Source organism: Protopterus annectens, chromosome 3.part0, assembly GCF_019279795.1.
Source record: "Protopterus annectens isolate FY-2018-M chromosome 3.part0, PAN1.0, whole genome shotgun sequence".
Taxonomy (NCBI): domain Eukaryota; kingdom Metazoa; phylum Chordata; order Ceratodontiformes; family Protopteridae; genus Protopterus; species Protopterus annectens.
The window spans coordinates 1145574678-1145591615 of NC_056731.1; the positions used below are offsets into that span (position 1 = coordinate 1145574678).

The following is a 16938-nucleotide window of genomic DNA, read 5'->3' on the forward strand; positions in this document are numbered from 1 at the left end:
TGGCCTTTGGTTTTAATGGCCTTTTTTCTTCAGCTACGTCTCCACTCTACTACCTTTTGACCATGCTTCCCAACGTGACTTCCCCAACCTCCACCATGGATTATTGCAGAAGATACCCACAGGACCCCCTCCGGGGATAGTAATGCCTATCCCTCTCTATTGCTTAGACAGTTGCCCGAGCTGCTAATTGAACCTTGGAAGGCTGGACCATAGTCAGGGCTTTATCGCTGTATGCCACTGGAATGGTGTACAGGGATAAAACCCTGTATGCCACCAATTGGCATAGCGGGCAATTTATGAAGAGAGCCTTTTTTTGTGGATCCAAGTGATACCCTTCCTCCATAACTCTGCAGATGTCTTTTGTTTCTTAAAATTGACTCCGCTATAGGATTACCCTGTAAGCCAAGGATGTTATGTACTACTGTATTTGTTTAGAAGTGATGGTACAGAATCTTCGTTGTTCTTTTTTCTTTTTCTTCCTCCTTTTTCTGACCCTTGTGCCTGCTGACCATCATGCTGCCTCCATTACACATTCATTCCCCATTACTGGCCCTGTTGCAATCTGTGGCACAGCTGTCACACAGGCAGATGTTTAATGCGTGTTTCTGTTAAGGCTGTATCCCTTCATTTGGTGGCTGTGGACACCTGCTTTACTACATGGGCATCTTGCACCCCCCTCATACGTGTGTGTTGGTGAGGGGCTATCATTGCTGGTTCGGGATCACTAAGCATCCCTTGTTCTAACTGCCATTGATTTCTTGCAGTTCTCTAGTTACAGAGGAATAAATCAGCTGATTGGGATCACCAGCTGTGTGCCACTAGGATGAGTGAGGCATTGTAAGCTACTCACTCCCATCTACTGTTCTAGCCTTCAGTGCTTGACCTACTAATTGAACTCTGGTCGTCTGAGTTGCAGTCAGGATTTACGCCATCTGTGCTACAGAGCTGGGAAGAATCTTTCTTGCTCTTAATTTGCTGAAGGGTATTCCCAAGTGGCTAAGTGCAGCCAGATGACTGTAGAGGTGAGTGTTCTTATGCTTTAGATGTGTGACATCACGTTATGTATTATCATGGATTTACATGTATTCTGAAGATAGGAACATTCAGGAAAAAAATTGCTTGGGTAAACCCCAACCATTTGACACATCATGGAAGGCCATCTTTGTAGATCAGCTGATATAGTAAGAACATGTATTTATTTTATTTTACATTTGTTTATTGTACATTTATTATATTGTATCTACCAAGGAAAAACATTTCATTGGAGAGTCAGGCTGTTTGCTCATTGAAAGAACATCAACCTGTGCCACAAGTGACTAGACCAATTAGGTTAGGATGCAGAGATCTGGCTGCTGTTGGGGGTGGGGAGGAACAGGAGGCCAAGTCTGCTCACGTCCTCCCAGTGTGAGGGCTGAAGCTGAGTGACTATACTGAGGATCCTTCCTGAAGAATGGCACCTCTGTAGAAGACTGTGGATGCATAGAGTAAATGTAAATCAGTCTGAAGTGGGTAGGGCTCCCACAAAGGATACCATTGACATTGAGCCCCACTGCACTCCAGTATGACATGGCACAATTTGAAATAACTAGACGTTAGGAATATCCTGTCCTCTTCAGTGTAAATTTATGCGGGCTGCCACCCTTACCCCTCCATTCCTGTGTGTGGATGGGGGTTGGATGGAGTACATTTGGTAGGTAATATTGAACAGATGACCCCACAAAAATGGGGATATATAAAAAAAAGTAAATTAAAAGAAATGTATGTATGCGTTTTATAATGATGATGGGACATAAAGGCAAATAATGGAAAGATAGAAATTCCAAGTAGAATAGATGTAGCTCATTGTGTTGCCATAACAGAAGCTGTTTGCCCTACCAGGACTTTTTCTCAAAGACCAGCAAACCTCAAGTACCATTAGTAAATGCAGAATGTCTTGTAAACATGTCTACATTCTTACGTTGTAGTGAACGGCAAATCTTTGTATGTTTTTCAGTCTAAGGAATAATGTAAAAAAGTATTTGATGTGCTGGGACACATTTCACCTGTTCCTACATGTTTTATGACTGAAGGAACTGCAAGTGCTTGAGATAAAAGACTTGTGTTACAGGATATTGATATGTTTGTTTCTTCAGTGTGCCTTTAGAGCAGCATTCAGTAACAAAGAGCAGTGCTATGCCGTCAGATGCTTCCATTCAGAAAGAGATTAAACGATTAAAAGAATTAGAGGATGATGACCAACAACTAACCATAGTAAGTGCCTCGCTTGGAGTTTTCATTACTATGCTGTCTCCTTATCTGTATAATGGGTTTTAATTTTCTTAACTTTGTGCAACTGTCTTTTAAATTTGTTAAGTTAATAATAATCCACAGGATGGGAGTGGCACCTTGTTGGATACCTTGTTTGACAACTCCTTGGTATGTTTGTAGCGTTGAGTACAAGATTCTTTAAAAAGTGTGCAATTCCGATGGTGGATAAGTGTAGAAGTTTTTAGGAATAACTTGGTTCAGGAAACTGTCAGAAGTTGTTTAATTATTCAGGTAGCCTTTGTGGTAATTAGCATGATGTACTTGACCAAAGCAGCTTTCTAACATTTGTCTTTCGTGTAACAGTGTCTTTATTGATCAAAACCAGGTAAAATGAATAAACAGGACACTATGTTTATATAAAAGCATTTCACATTCAGTAGTCCAGCTGTGATGCATGATAAACAGTACCATGTCTTAATTTAATTTTTTTAACACCTTTACTAAATTATCACTTGACATATGCAAGCATACATTAACACAAAATAAACAATTTTAACATTTTTCCATTTAAATACAAAATACATATTTTCTTTGCTACTGTTATCAGTCCAACATTATAAAAAATGTTTAATTCCTGCTTTCCCTTAAACCTCACTCCTCCTTTTCCTGTGCATTTTTATGCATGTGCTTTTTATAGTTTCCATTTACTTCTAAGAAATTTGCTCATTCCCTTTTCTAAATATCTCTTCCAGTTCTTTCTCTTTTATAATTAGTACCTCAAATACATTTGATGTAGACTTTGATTTCCATTTTCAAGTAATTGCATTTTTTTGGCAGCCAGCAGAATTAAACTTAAGGCCTTGCTACGTGTAGGCAGTTCATATCCTGTATCCCAGTTCAAAAGAATAATTTCTTTACTTGCATCCATTTGCTCACCCAGTAATTCTGATATTTTACTCTGTAGGGAATTTTTAAAATCATGTAACTCATTACACTCCCACATATGTTCCCAGTTACTCCTTCCTTCTCCATCACACCTCCAACATTTGATATCTATCTGAGAACATTTTTTTCATGTCTGATTGGAATATAAAAATAGATATGAAGATATTTCCAAGCAGGGATCCTAACCCTTCTGGACTTGTTTGAATATGTGGGAGCTATATGTATGTCTTTCCATTATTTTCTTGTAAATTACTTTCCCAATCTTTTGTAACCTCCTCTGTTCTTATAGCTATCATACATACCCTACTAATTATCCCTTTCTTAACATTTGCTTTTGTTCTAGTTTCAACTAAAAACTCTACCTGTGCAAGGTCTTTCACTTAAAATTCTCCTTGCCCTTTCTCTTTCCTTGTGTACTTTGAGATCAAGCCCTAGTAGGGAAACTAGTCCCTAGCCTGCAATCCAAAAATCATCTAGGCTTCATCCCACTCTTACCTGTCCTGCTTGAGTTATTTGCTCCCAGTGTATTGGTTCCTTTGCCAGGCTTCTCCAGTAAATTACACCCCCCTCTTGTCAGTGCTCTGTAACCTACTTGCAGTCATCATTCTTGGCAAAATCCCCTTTCTCTATTCTCGAATTGGCTTAGTTCTTTGAGTACTTTCTGCTGCTTTATGAATATAGTATTCTTCATGGTGGTTATTCTTCTTAAGCATCTGCATTCAAAATCCCATACTTTGTCTCCCTCTTTCTTGAACTTCCCCTTACTTTGAATTATAACCGTCTGCTTGTGATATATATGTGAGCCTTAACTGTGTAGCTCTAAAATATCCCTTCAAATCATAGAAACCTAAACCACCTTTTTCTAGTGGAAGGATCAGTTTATCCCACTTAATTCTTGCTGGCTTTTCCTCCCAGATAAATTCTTTCAATTCTTTATTAATTACTGTCCACAACTTCTCCTTGGGTTGATAAGTGTGTGTGACCTATGTACAAGACTAATGGGCTAAAAACATTTTCACTGTTTGTATCTTACTATCCATATCCATAAATGAGTTTCCACTTTTTCAATTTTTGTATTATCTTTTTAGTGTCTTCCTACATATTCTTAGCTGCCATAATAGATGCACTTTAATCCATACTCCTACATACTTCATCTTCTGTCCCCATAAATATGGGTTTTGCTGAGCCCGTGTGGGTACATAAAACAAAGGCTATAGACATAAATTATGTTCATTAATTTTATATCCGGAAAAGACTTGAAACTGTTTCAAAATGTTCCACAACATAGAGATGTCCTTTTCTGGATTTATCAGGTACAAAATAATTTCATCGGTAAATAAAGCCAACTTTTTTATTTTTATTGCCATGCCATTTATATTCTTGTTTTTCTGAGTCCCTTATTTTCTTTGTCAGTGGCTTTAAATATAAATCAAATAAAGAAGAAAGAGGACACCCCTCCCTGTTCCTCTGTTCAAACACAGCTCATCTGAGAGGAACCTTCCCACTTTAATTCTTACAGCCTTCCTATCTCCTTCTAATTAACCTTATTATTGTATCAAGAAATGCATATGCTTTCAATGCCTTGCACATAAAATCCCAGCTTGCTCTGTCAAATGCTTCCTCTCCATCAAGACCCCCCCCAACAAGAGATGTGTTTTCATAAATTCTTCTTCTTTCTGGATTATCATTTTTTTTAATGTCAAAAGTTTGCCTTCTTTCCACAAAACCATTAGTGATCCAGATCTGTCAGTTTTGACAACACCTGTGCCATTCTTTTAGCTAGTATAAACATAAACACTTAAATCATGGTTTAAAATTAAAATAAGTCTATATGAAGCTGTGTCTGAAGGGCCTTTAACATCTTTAGGTAACACAGCCACCAGAGCTTTCTTTCAAGATGTTGCTTCCCCTCCTTTTAAAATACCATTAAATTAAATCTTCCAGCTATTTATCACATTCTTCTCTCCTAATTTCCAAACTTCCACAGGAATACCATCTGTTCCTGGAGACTTTCTTAAAGATTGATTAAACATCACTGTTTTTATCTCATTACTTCCTATCTTAACTGTTGGTTGCTTCGCTTCGTCTTCCATAAATATTTCCATTTGTACTTTTTCTTGATTTCCACATTTCTCTGCTTTGTTCAGATTTTCATAAAATTTTGGGAATATCTCTAAAACCTCTACAGGATCTCTGGTTATTTTTCATGTTATAGATTCCCTGGGTTTGTTGACAGCCCTTTCAACATTCTGTTGCCTAAGTCATGGTTAAAAGGTTTTGTGCTCTGAAGTTATCAAAAATAGATGCTTAGCTGCAGTCATTTTAAACTCGTGAGTATTATCCAGATACTCCCTTATTTTGTCTTTAGTACTCTGCATTTGCTCCTCCTCCTCTTGTTCAGAGATTCCCCTTATTCTGCATTACTTTAATCTTTGTCAGCCCCTCTAAGTAATTTTTTTACTTAACTGTATCTCTTTCTCTTTTGTTTCGACCCTGTTTTTAAACTTCATTTTCATTTTCTTAGTTACTGGCTATGACTTCTAAAGATATTTCTAAATCCAGGATAATGAAATAAAATGAAGACGCTGGTGCTTTCTCAACTACCTGTTAAAAAGAGAGAAATTTAATGAATGGGAAATTCCATTCAGCGTTGTCGCCTCACAGTAAGACGCTGTCCGGTTCGATTCTCAGCTAGAGCGTCTTCTGCATGGAGACGTGCGTGAATGGGCATACCTTTGTTGAAGGTTGTGCATCAGGGCTGGTAACTCGGCACGTAAAAATCAACTACCAATCATTAACGGAACGGAGTTCCGCTGTGGCGACCCCTAACTGGGAAAAGCCGAAAGAAACAAAATTCCTCTCTTTTTAAGAGGTAGTTGGAAAGCACCAGTGTCTTTGTTTTATTTCATTACCCTGCATTTTTATCTTAGTTTGTATTGGTGTACGATCAGAAATAGTTACTGCATGTGTGTTGAAGATTTCAGTTAAATGAACACGTTTCTTTAAAAATATAATTTCCATCTAGTATAGCCCAGTTATTGTACCTTGGGGAATAACATGTAAATTCTGTTTGAGTTCCTACTATTGAATTCATATCTTCTGTAACAAGTATTTTCCTAAATTTCTTCAGATGTCTAGGCTGTTTTGTTATATTGTCTCTTCTAGGTCCTCCAATACATCCTCACTAATACAAGTCAAATTCCAGTCCCAACCTATAAATAATATTCACTGCTAAAACTTTTTTTCTCCCCAAGTTTTCTTAAGCTCCATAATAGCAGGTTTTGGTGGAATATAAATACATGCCATTGTAATCCTCCTCCCTTGTCATTGTCCCCTTACTACCACAAATCTACCATTTTTGTCTTTTTGTTCCCCATTTATCATTATCGAAGCCACTTTAGCAGTTAATATAATTACTCCCCTTTTCCTGTGTCCCTGATATTCTATTGAATATCCATTCTGAAATCCTCGTTGCCAAATTTGTATGCTCATTTCTTTCTAAATGTGTTTCCTACAATACAGCATTGCTGTTTGCACTCTGCATTTCTTAATATAATTCAGTACTGTTTCCTTTTTATGTATACCTGTAAGGCCATTCACTTTCCTTGATAATATGGATAGCATAGCCATCATGATAAAAAGCTATTGTTTCCACCCATTATACATGACCATGTTTAATGTGTCTTTCCAGTTTGTGTTGCATGTGTTTACTAATGTTTGGTAGGCTTGTCTTTTTTTACAGTTTCTTTTCATATCCATTTGAACCTCTGTCACATTTTTCAAGACTTTTTTAGTTTTAATGAAAACCCTCAAACAAAAATCTAAATACAAAATGCCCCCTCCCATCCCCTGTGAACTTGGAACAAATTTACAAAACTATTTGGATCATCAAAACATAAAGATGTTCTTCTATTCTCATGTTGCAGTATTCATTACAGTAGGGCTATGGCTGCCTGCAGTGCCATACATCCGGCCAGTATACCAAAGTGTTCAGTTAGGGGTACAGACGACATAGCATGCTACTGCCATAAACGGATGTCAGCTATAAATGTGACATCTGCACATACCAAAGTCAGAACTTTCCTGCCACAATGATTGTCAGACATCCGATCGTCAGAGGTGTTTACTGTTTGTTCGTTATCGTTCGACTGCCCGATTACAAATAAGTTTATTTATTCTTGCCTTATTGTTACCATATTAATGTATTCCATCTTTTCATGACTTCTAGGAAGGGCAAGTGTGCTTGTGGAAGACAGATTCCACACAAGGGCACTATGAACCTATGAACGAACAGTGTGTTTTTTGCTTAGAGGATGAGCACGATTAAAAGAACTGTGTTATTTGCCAGTCATTTTTCCCTAAGTCCCTTAGAAGTCGTCTAGCTTCCTTGAAAATATATTTAGAAAATCAGAGGCTCTAACGACTGGCCTTAGTAATGGAGGATGCTGGAGGTCTGTCAGATGAACCATCTAAAAAGAAGGCCAAGAGAGCTAGGCCCGAAACGCTTTCTTCACCTCAGACATCCACAGAGTCTTTTGAGGCGAGTGAGAGCCCGGAGACTCCTCGGATCTCGGATTTACCTTCCGAGCAGAACCTTTTTGGATGCCGTTCACCGGAAATCCTCGGTATGTCTGCTGATGTTTGTGATCCATCAAGGCCTGATGGCGAATGGGAACCACAGCTCCCTGATTCTGATAGGCCTTCCACTCCCCTTCCTACCACTCCGACGTCAGCCATGAGGCCTGATAAATCTCCAGGCCCTCTTAAGAGAAAACAGAAGCTTAAGCACTCTGCTACTCCACATTCTATCCACTGGGAAGTTTTCTCCCGAAACTTGTTCAATGTCTTTCAAGCTTTTCAACAACCTCAACCTCTTGTTTCTGGCCCCCATTTGGTTGAATCTAAAGAGGACACCTTCTCATCTGATGAATCCCTTTCTTAATCCTCTCAAAATGAATATCCTAAGGCTTTTATTACCCAAGAGGAAGGTTCCTTGGTACCTGATTCCCCTAGTGAAGTATTCTCTTTTGGGGACACTATCAATTGGGAGGTTTCAGAAGTTTCTGACACTAAAAGAAGGTATTTTGAACTGTACAGGACCATGCTACCATTCTGCAGGCAGCTACTTGGTCTTCTGTTCACACCTTCACCAAGCATTACAAACTGGATTTAATATCCAGATCCAGAACTGGCTTTGCTAGGTCTATTCTGCAGGGTCTACTGTACTCTTCTCTTGCACCAGCCACCCAAAGGAATACCCAATAGCTTTGGTACTCTCCCTACTGTAATGAATACTGCAACATGAGAATAGAAGGACATAGAATAGTTGTGTAAAATCTTACCATAACCTTAGATGTCCTCTTCCATGTTGCAGTATTCAGAACCCACGTTCCTCCCCTCTTTCCTTTATTTTTAGGGTTCTATGGTTATATAGTTTGGTAGTGGTGTTTTCTTGGTGTTGGTTATATTATTATATGTAGAATTTTCTCATAGTTCCAGGTAGAGCCTTTTTTGCTTGCCCTATACGGTCCTTCCTATAGACTTGTTTAGCTGGAATGCTTTCTACTCATTCAACCTTATCTTCTGCGGCAATCAGTCCTGACTTGGGTACATGCAGACTTCACTTTTATAGTTGACGTCTGTGACACTAGCACACTACGTCGCATGTACCCCTAACTGAAGGTTTTGGTATATTGGTTGGATGTACGGCGCTGCAGGCAGCCATATTCCACTGCAATGAATACTGCAACATGGAAGAGAAGGACATGTAAAGTTATGGTAAGATTTTACACAACTATTCTTTTAAGCCCCCCCAGAAGAGAACATTTGCCCCAAAATGACAGCTGCACCTACAGGCATTATCGTTCATAAAAGTAAGGATACCCATGCTAAAGTGCGTGCTACAGCCTATGCTCCCACTTACACAGATTACTGCCTGTTCTTTTCTTATCTCTGTTCCCCTGCCAGACATGAAAAACAACTTGTATGCTTTCAGAAAACATTAACTTTCAACCACAAGAAAAAGTGCAGTGGCTATCTTTTCAAGTAAAATTAAATTGTACACTGTTCTGTTAACTGTATTGAAGTAGTAAGGCTGCTAGGAAAGTTGCTTCCTGTTAATTCACTCCCCATAACTTCAAACTTAATTTTTTTTCACTGAACTGCTTGCCATTGTACCTATACATTTTGCATTTCTCTCGGCAAAGAATACTGAGAGTTTTCAAAAACTGTTGCACCTGCAGGCAGCTTGTCTCCATGGAGATGTACTCAGCAATGAGTCTGTAAATTTCACTCAAAAGAATGCGCAACTGCCTTCAGCAACAAACCTATTGACTCCACTGAACATTTGCCATTAAAAAAAAAAAAAAAAGCTGTTATCTTTGCAGTTGTAGGAAGCTTAGCATTTTCATGGCTGTCATTATTTGGTCATTTTTTTAAGCCTACATATGTTCAAAAGCACTTGTTACAGCTTTAGGCCAAAGGTACAAATCTAGGCATTCCCCTTTTAAAATAAAAGCAAATGTATTATATGTAGAATTAGGATATTGTCAGCACACAGTTACATACCACCCCCACCCAGCAGCCCAAGATCACAGCATACGAACATTAAACCTGCTTTTGTCCAGCCTTTTTTCTCTTCTTACAATGTAAAACTTATATTTCTTACAACTAGAAAAAGTACTTGTTTGCTTTAATATCTTTAACATGTACAACAGTCACTGAAAAGACTCCCCGTACATTTAATATACCCTTAACTACACATAAAGCAAAACTGTTTTACTGTGTATAATGTGCAATTTGTCATGAAATGGTTTATACAAATGCTGTTAAGAACAAAAATTGTTTTGTTTCTTTTTTCCCCTTTTAGTGTCGTTCTAAACCCTGGTGATATAAGGTAGGGTGTATGTTTTACAGTCCACCCACAAGTTTAACAAAGTCAGCAAAATTCCTGTGTTTTTCAGCCACGTTTTCTTACAAAACCATATTTCACAAATGCGATGAGATGTTTTATAGTCGTCCATTTATTGTTTCAAATTTACTGGCCTTCTTCCAGTTCATCTCCATCTCCCAACACCAGATGTTCATGTCCAAGTGACTGCTGATTCCTCTGGTCTACATCTGTGCTTTTTCTGTCTCAAGCAATTTCATTGTGAGCATTGGAAAAGGTTTTGCTGGCAAAGTCTCTCTATGAACCTTACCTTTAGAAAAATGATAACAAGAGTCCCCTTCTGTTTGCTGACTCACTTTTTGTTGGATAAACTTTTTTTTTCCTTCTTAGCCTGTTCTGCATCAAAAGAATGACTGGTTACCCAGGAAAAAAATACATTGAAGACTGTTGGATATATACAGTCGCTTTAATCTCACACATGCCTCCCAACATTTTCTGATTACTGGAATAAATTTACTTCTCTTCTGCCTGATATACAGTGAATAATCATTTTCTGCAAATATATTTCATATTTTTAATAGTTTGCCCTTCTGCCACAGTTTTGTCAGGATCAGCTCTTTCTGCTAGTATGATTGCATTCTTACTAATATAGATCTTTGCTCCTTTCTCTGGGTCTGGTTTTGAGCATACTCTCTGTGCCGTTTCAGTTAAATTTCACTGTGGAACACCAGTCCAGTTGCTTGTTTGTGCTTTCATAAAATTAATACATTCTGTTCTTCAAGTTTCTCTGGTAAAGCAGAAAATCTCAGGTTTTCTCTCCTCAATATGTCTTCTAACTCTACATTTTTTTAAACCATTCTTCTTGAGAAACCTCATATTCAGCCATCTTTTTCTTCATGTTAGCCACTGATTTACACAGTTTTCTCATTTCATCTGAATGGGTATTTGAAGTTTCTGTTTTTCCAGCCTTTTGTTTGAACTGATATATTCCTTCAATGTTTTTTTTTTTTTTTACTTTAATCACTTCTAAGTAAATCTGATTTTTTTTTTCCCTCTAAATTGGTGGAATCCAAAGCTGAAGCTTGAACTAATTTTTGCTGAATAGCTGCATAATCCTTCTTTTCTCTTCACCTTTTCTGGTCGATTTTCTTTAAGGTTTTGCAGATTTCTTCCAGGCATTGTATTTACTAGCCAGTAACTGAATTTTACCAATAAATCATTTTAAAGGTACTCTTTTTCCTCAGTTTCTGTTTTCATACTGTGAGAGCTGAAGTCATGGTGTTCATTATTGTGCAGCCATGTTGGAAGTCCCTTGTGTTAATTTTTTTAATCTCTTTTCATAGAATTTTCTTACTACATCTGTTTATATAGACAGCCTGTGACTTTGTGTCCCACCTGTCTGTCAAGAAGTCTCATCCTTCCATAATTTGCCTTGACCAAAATTATAAATCTACAAAGCTGGATTGATGAGTAGGTACATCAAACCCACAGATGTTGACCCAAGTTTTAAAGTTGTTTTGTACCATGCGTTTGATCCTTGATCTCTGTAATGCTTCAATAATCTATTTCCTCCCCATTTGTCTTCATTTTGTCTTGCATCAGGCTGATGTCTGTTTCAGCACTGAACATTGCATTTGTTGCCATAGCCTTCATCCCCTTCTTCCCCGCATACTTTTCTCCTGTCTCACCCCACCCATAATAGTCCCAGAACTCTGTACTTCCTTTCTGCCAGTAGGAACACACACAACTAGTATCCCTTCACGCCACCAGAACAAAACTACTGTACACACACTATTGGACCATTGTGCCATAACCCCATTTCAACATCTTTATAGATATATATATATATATATATATATATATATATATATATATATATATATATAGAGAGAGAGAGAGAGAGAGAGCTTCTCTAGTTCACTCTTACAAAATGCAAGTAAAGCAAAATGAGTAAAATAGTTGGGAAACCGCTCTTACCCTAGCCGAGAGATAGATGAAAGGCAATAGTCAGTCTATTGCCCAGAAAGTTACACATTGATAACAATTAATGAATATTAATAAAAAGGGAACATTAATGATGTATTAGGCATCATAGCTCATCCTATTCACTCCCCTCACCAGTGGCATAACCTTCTAATCTTTCCAGAGTGTTCCAACACTTAAAGTCCTGGCTAGCAGCTATCACTCACCTTAAACTGCATGCTTCCTTATCTTTTCAGTTCCAGTGTAAAGTGGCACCTGGTACACTCCATTTTGTATGCAAAATGTTCATCAGTCTTGCACTTGAATACATTGTAAATTCCGAACCAAGTTGAGCTCAATTAGTAGCCCTGTACAGAAGCCTCTGACTCTTAATAAGCCTTTGATAAGGGTATGAAGGTTATGCTCTTCACACTTCTCTAAAACTTATCTAGTACATAGCCTGCTAACTTAATCCACCAAAAGACAGTAATAACATAACCATTTAAACAAATGCATTCCAAGAAGCCATCCAGTCCATCTGATATATTATTTATTCACAACCTGCAACATAGTATGTCTTCATAATTACCTTTAAATACAGTGATAAAACACCATTAACTTTTGATATTCATTCTAAGCAGTCCTTTCATATGGCACAAATTCAAAACTGTTAAGTTGTCCATTATATATCCCTAGTGCTGAAGTATGCCTACCTAACCCTGTACATTTGTTGCTTACATTTCTGTCATATATTGTTCATTATGCCACACAGACCCCAGTGCCAGCTTATTTCAATGTAGTAATTTGTGACACTTGTCTGTACTTGTGTAGTACATCTAACCTTCTGTCATGAATTCATTTTTAAAGAAATATTTTGAGTGGTATTACACACAAACAAAAAGACACCGCAGTGAACAGTTCTGTGAAACAACATACCTTGGGAGAAAGTCTTCATTCTATCCCAATTCTCAGTCTTTCATACAGTCTTAAGTCAGTATCACCTGGTGAGTTCCATCAAACAGTGCAGTATTTTTGTTATTCACCATGAACATTGTTGTTACTATTCCCACTCCTAAAATATAAAGAATGTCTGTTCATATTAGTAATAACATTTGAATCTCATAGCGTGGATTCTTAATATGAATGTAACATATGAAGATAAACAGCATATGTAGAATACTTGGAGCCTAGTTATTAATTAAATCTTTGACCTACACAAAGTAGTCTTTAACTTTGGTCCTACAAAATTCATTTTCACATTTTTTTTCAGCAACGTTGATTCAGTGCCATACTATTTTAATCTTTTATCTGGTTGCCAGATCAAGCTTAAATATGAATACTTCTTTACAGTTCATAATGTAATTTTTTTCTTGACCAAGGTAAACCAGTGTTGTCCATTAAGTGCATGTTCAGGTAGCCAAACATCTTTCTATTGCACTCCTCCAAATGAATGTTAGTTGCAACACTATCCACTTGATCAGACTGCTGCACAGCTGTGCCATATTAAGACATGTTTCCTTTACCCATTTCTACAACTGCTGATTCTTCACTAACATAATCCATCTGTGGTGCGAACCCTTGAAGCCTATCCATTGCCTTGTAAGCCAAGGTAACCACATGCATTCTAGCTGGAAAATACATCTTTAAAGATTACTGTAAAACATCATGTTTATTTTAGCTTGTGCTGTTTGCACTGTTTTACAGCCACCAAAAACTGCACCCTGTGCTATATGGCAATCTGAGTGAAAATATGATTCACAAACAGACCTTCTGTAACAGTTTTCTTTTTTATCACACCACCAAAGCTGTAACATCTGTTCTTAGTTACAGACTGAACCAGTATTTCCAGTTGACTAAATGCTTTATCTGCAATCAGTATTTGCATTCTCCACTTTTTGATGCCCAGTGTATTTTTAGAGAGAGAGTAGTCCACAGCACCACTGTGGTTTAGACAGACTCCAGGCAGTTATGTCCCTCCTTCCAGTACCCCAATGAGGACCATTTGTCTCATTCTTGCCATGTTCTCTGATGTAACCAGCTTCTGCTCAATATAAACGATTTGACTTTTTAGCTAAATTGATTTGGTTTGTATGTCCATCACCCTTTGCTGTCAAGCCATGATAGTGCCATATTGCTGTTCAGAAATTCATTTGAAGGTTATCATTACGATTAGAGCAGTTTGTTGTAATAGTTCAGTGATCCAGACGCAGCCTACAACTGACGTCTGACTTCTTCCAAGACACCTTCCATGGAGTCCTCTGATAGTCTCATGACTGTTCACTGATTACTTCCCTTATTAGTTTAATGATCTGTCCAGGTGCCCCTCAGTTTACCAAACATCTCTTCACTTCACCAGTTTTGAAGTCATCCTTTCAAAGATGACACAGTGTTCATCATTAGATCAGTGTTGCAATAGCCTAAGCTGTATGGGAGACATCCTGACAGGGATTGGGCCAGCTGGCAAGCTTTCAAAGCTTTTGGACACCTTCCTTTTGCCATCGCCACTGCCATGCATAAGGGAAACAGGATGAAATCAGTAGCTGGAGTGTCCAAACTTAAGAGCTTCTTGCCACCAGAGTGCCAGCCCTGTGTGACCTTCAGGTGATTGACTGTCAAACAGCTCTACACAAAAATTATGATGTGAAAGGTAATCCCCAATGGGGTACTTTTCTGCCCAGTCTTGTAGAAGGGTTTTTTTAATTTAAAAAAAAATATATATATATATATATTTGAGGCCAACATCTGTTTTTTTTTTTTTTTTTTTTTTTTTTTTTTTTTGTGGTTGTCACTAAAAAGGTTACCTTAGAAACTTGTATTTTCAGTTTTGATCCCCGGAGGGGAATCTCTTGAAAATATGCATTTTTTTGTAAAGAAAAAGAAATTTAACCTCATATTTTGTTTGTGGCTTGGCCATTGAGTCATTAAAAATTTTACCATAAATCATTAAATTCCTGACAGAATACATGTCTGCTAAGCTCTACTAAGCACTGGTCTGAACAACAGTATTTTGAGCAGCTGGGGCTAGTGTGTTTGGTGGTGGTTGTAAAAAATATATATATTACCTTGTAAAGTGGTTTTTGAGTCGGGAGGTAACTGCAGCTATCTTAGGCTCTACTTGCCACCTCTGAGAATTCTTTTGTAGCTGGATCATAAACTTTGCCTTTAACACGACTGATCCCTCACTGACTTGCAAGAACAAAAAAGTTGCTTGGGAAGTTTGTTTTCACTCAGGTTTCCTCTTCAGCTTTGCCACTGATGGATAACTCTGTTAGCACCACCAGTTGTTTTTCGGATTGCTCATCACTTTCTCTCTGTTCCTCTGCTGTTGAGCCTTAGGACCCCACTAAGAACCAGAAGGCAGACATGTTCTCTGTGTCTTTTCAGCTACTTTTTTTGGGTAGAAGAGAACTGCCCATGCCAGCATTTTTGGAAGGGACCAGGAATACTCCTTTACTAAGCTGCCCTGAGGAGCTTCATTCCATGGGGAGGGACTGTCCTTGAAGCTGCTCTTTTTCTGGGAGCTTCTCAGAAAAGTAAGTTTACAACTAGACATTCTTCCTCTCTTAAAGCACATTAGGAAGGTTGTCAGGATTTTGCTAAGTATTTATTTAGACCTGTTCAGTCTTCAAATGCTGCATCTTCTCTTCATAGAAAAAGGAAGAGTTTTCTCTCTCAAGTACAGATTCCCAGTCTGAGAGACTGGAACTAGTCTTGGGCTGTGTTTTTCAGGTTCTCTCTCCATAGAATGGAGAATTTGACTCTTAGGAAAGTTTTTATTCAGGTTCCCCTGCTGAAGAGTTCTCTTTCTGATATTAGTGCCAGACTGAAGGAATTCTTTCAGTGGGAACAAAAAGGAAATAGTAGAATCTAAAAGATATTTGGAAGACATGAGAGCAGTCTGATGACCAGAGAAACGGAATTCAGAACTGCCGTCACTTGTAGCCACAAGTGCAATAAAGTTATGAGCAGCTGAATTGTAATGAACTTTATAAATTTTCTAGTGTATTATAATTTTTTTCTCAAGCATTAAATATGGGCAGCATTTTTTTTAATCAGTCAAATGAGTAATTTTAATTTGATGGTCATGTGATCATGGGAATGTATTTAAGTGAGGGTTTTGGATGAATGGTTCTGAAGAAGTCTTGTAAATAAAATGGGCAAAAGCACTCCGCTTTTGTTGAGAATACTTGGAATTCATCTTCTCTGGTGCTGTATTGTGGTTAGAAATGAGGGACAGAGAGATGGGAAAGAAGTGTTAGGAATTTAGAGGGAATTATCAGAGGTTAAAATGTTGTAGATGAAGGGGAATCTTACAGAACAAGAAGAGCAACTGAGTGCTAAAGGGAAATAAGGAACTATTTGGATAATATGCATGAGTTTAGAAAGTTGCTGCTAAGCAAGTGTTCTTTTTTTGTTAACATCAGAGCACAAAATGTATTAACACAATGACTTGGGCAACTGAAAATAGAAAGGGGTATTCCCAAAGTTATTGAGCCCGTGATTAGAAAAGTAACCAGAGACCCAATAGAGGTACTTGAGATATTTTGGGAATTCTATAAAAATGGAGAGCAGAGAAATTAGGAAACCAAGACAAGACTCACATGGAAGCATTTACGAAAGACTTAAGTATGCCAGGTTTTGAGGAAGAAGAGACTCAATTAATAGCTAAGATGGATGATGATGACATTAAAAACTGTGATGTATAATCAGTCTCTAAATATGCTTATACTAAGAGAATGGCTAAGGTGTTGCCAAATGTACAGATATGGCTCTGTCTGTTTTTGTGGTGGGGAGGCAAACATTTTACAACATTAACAGAATGTAGTAAAAGCTCTAAGAAAAACCAAGCCAAGCTAGAGTATTCACTGTGTGATACCTTAGATCTTTTGTAATAG

General features: G+C 37.8%; 1 protein-coding gene across 1 annotated transcript in view; it reads left to right on the forward strand.

Moving 5' to 3' along the window:
• The window catches only part of ESCO1 (establishment of sister chromatid cohesion N-acetyltransferase 1), a gene marked incomplete in the record, with an annotated part of 993102 nt that overhangs the window by 458858 nt on the left and 517306 nt on the right, over positions 1–16938 (forward strand). Inside the window, 1 exon segment of the mRNA XM_044065376.1 lies at positions 2133–2250. Within this exon segment, the coding sequence (XP_043921311.1) occupies positions 2133–2250 (118 nt within the window).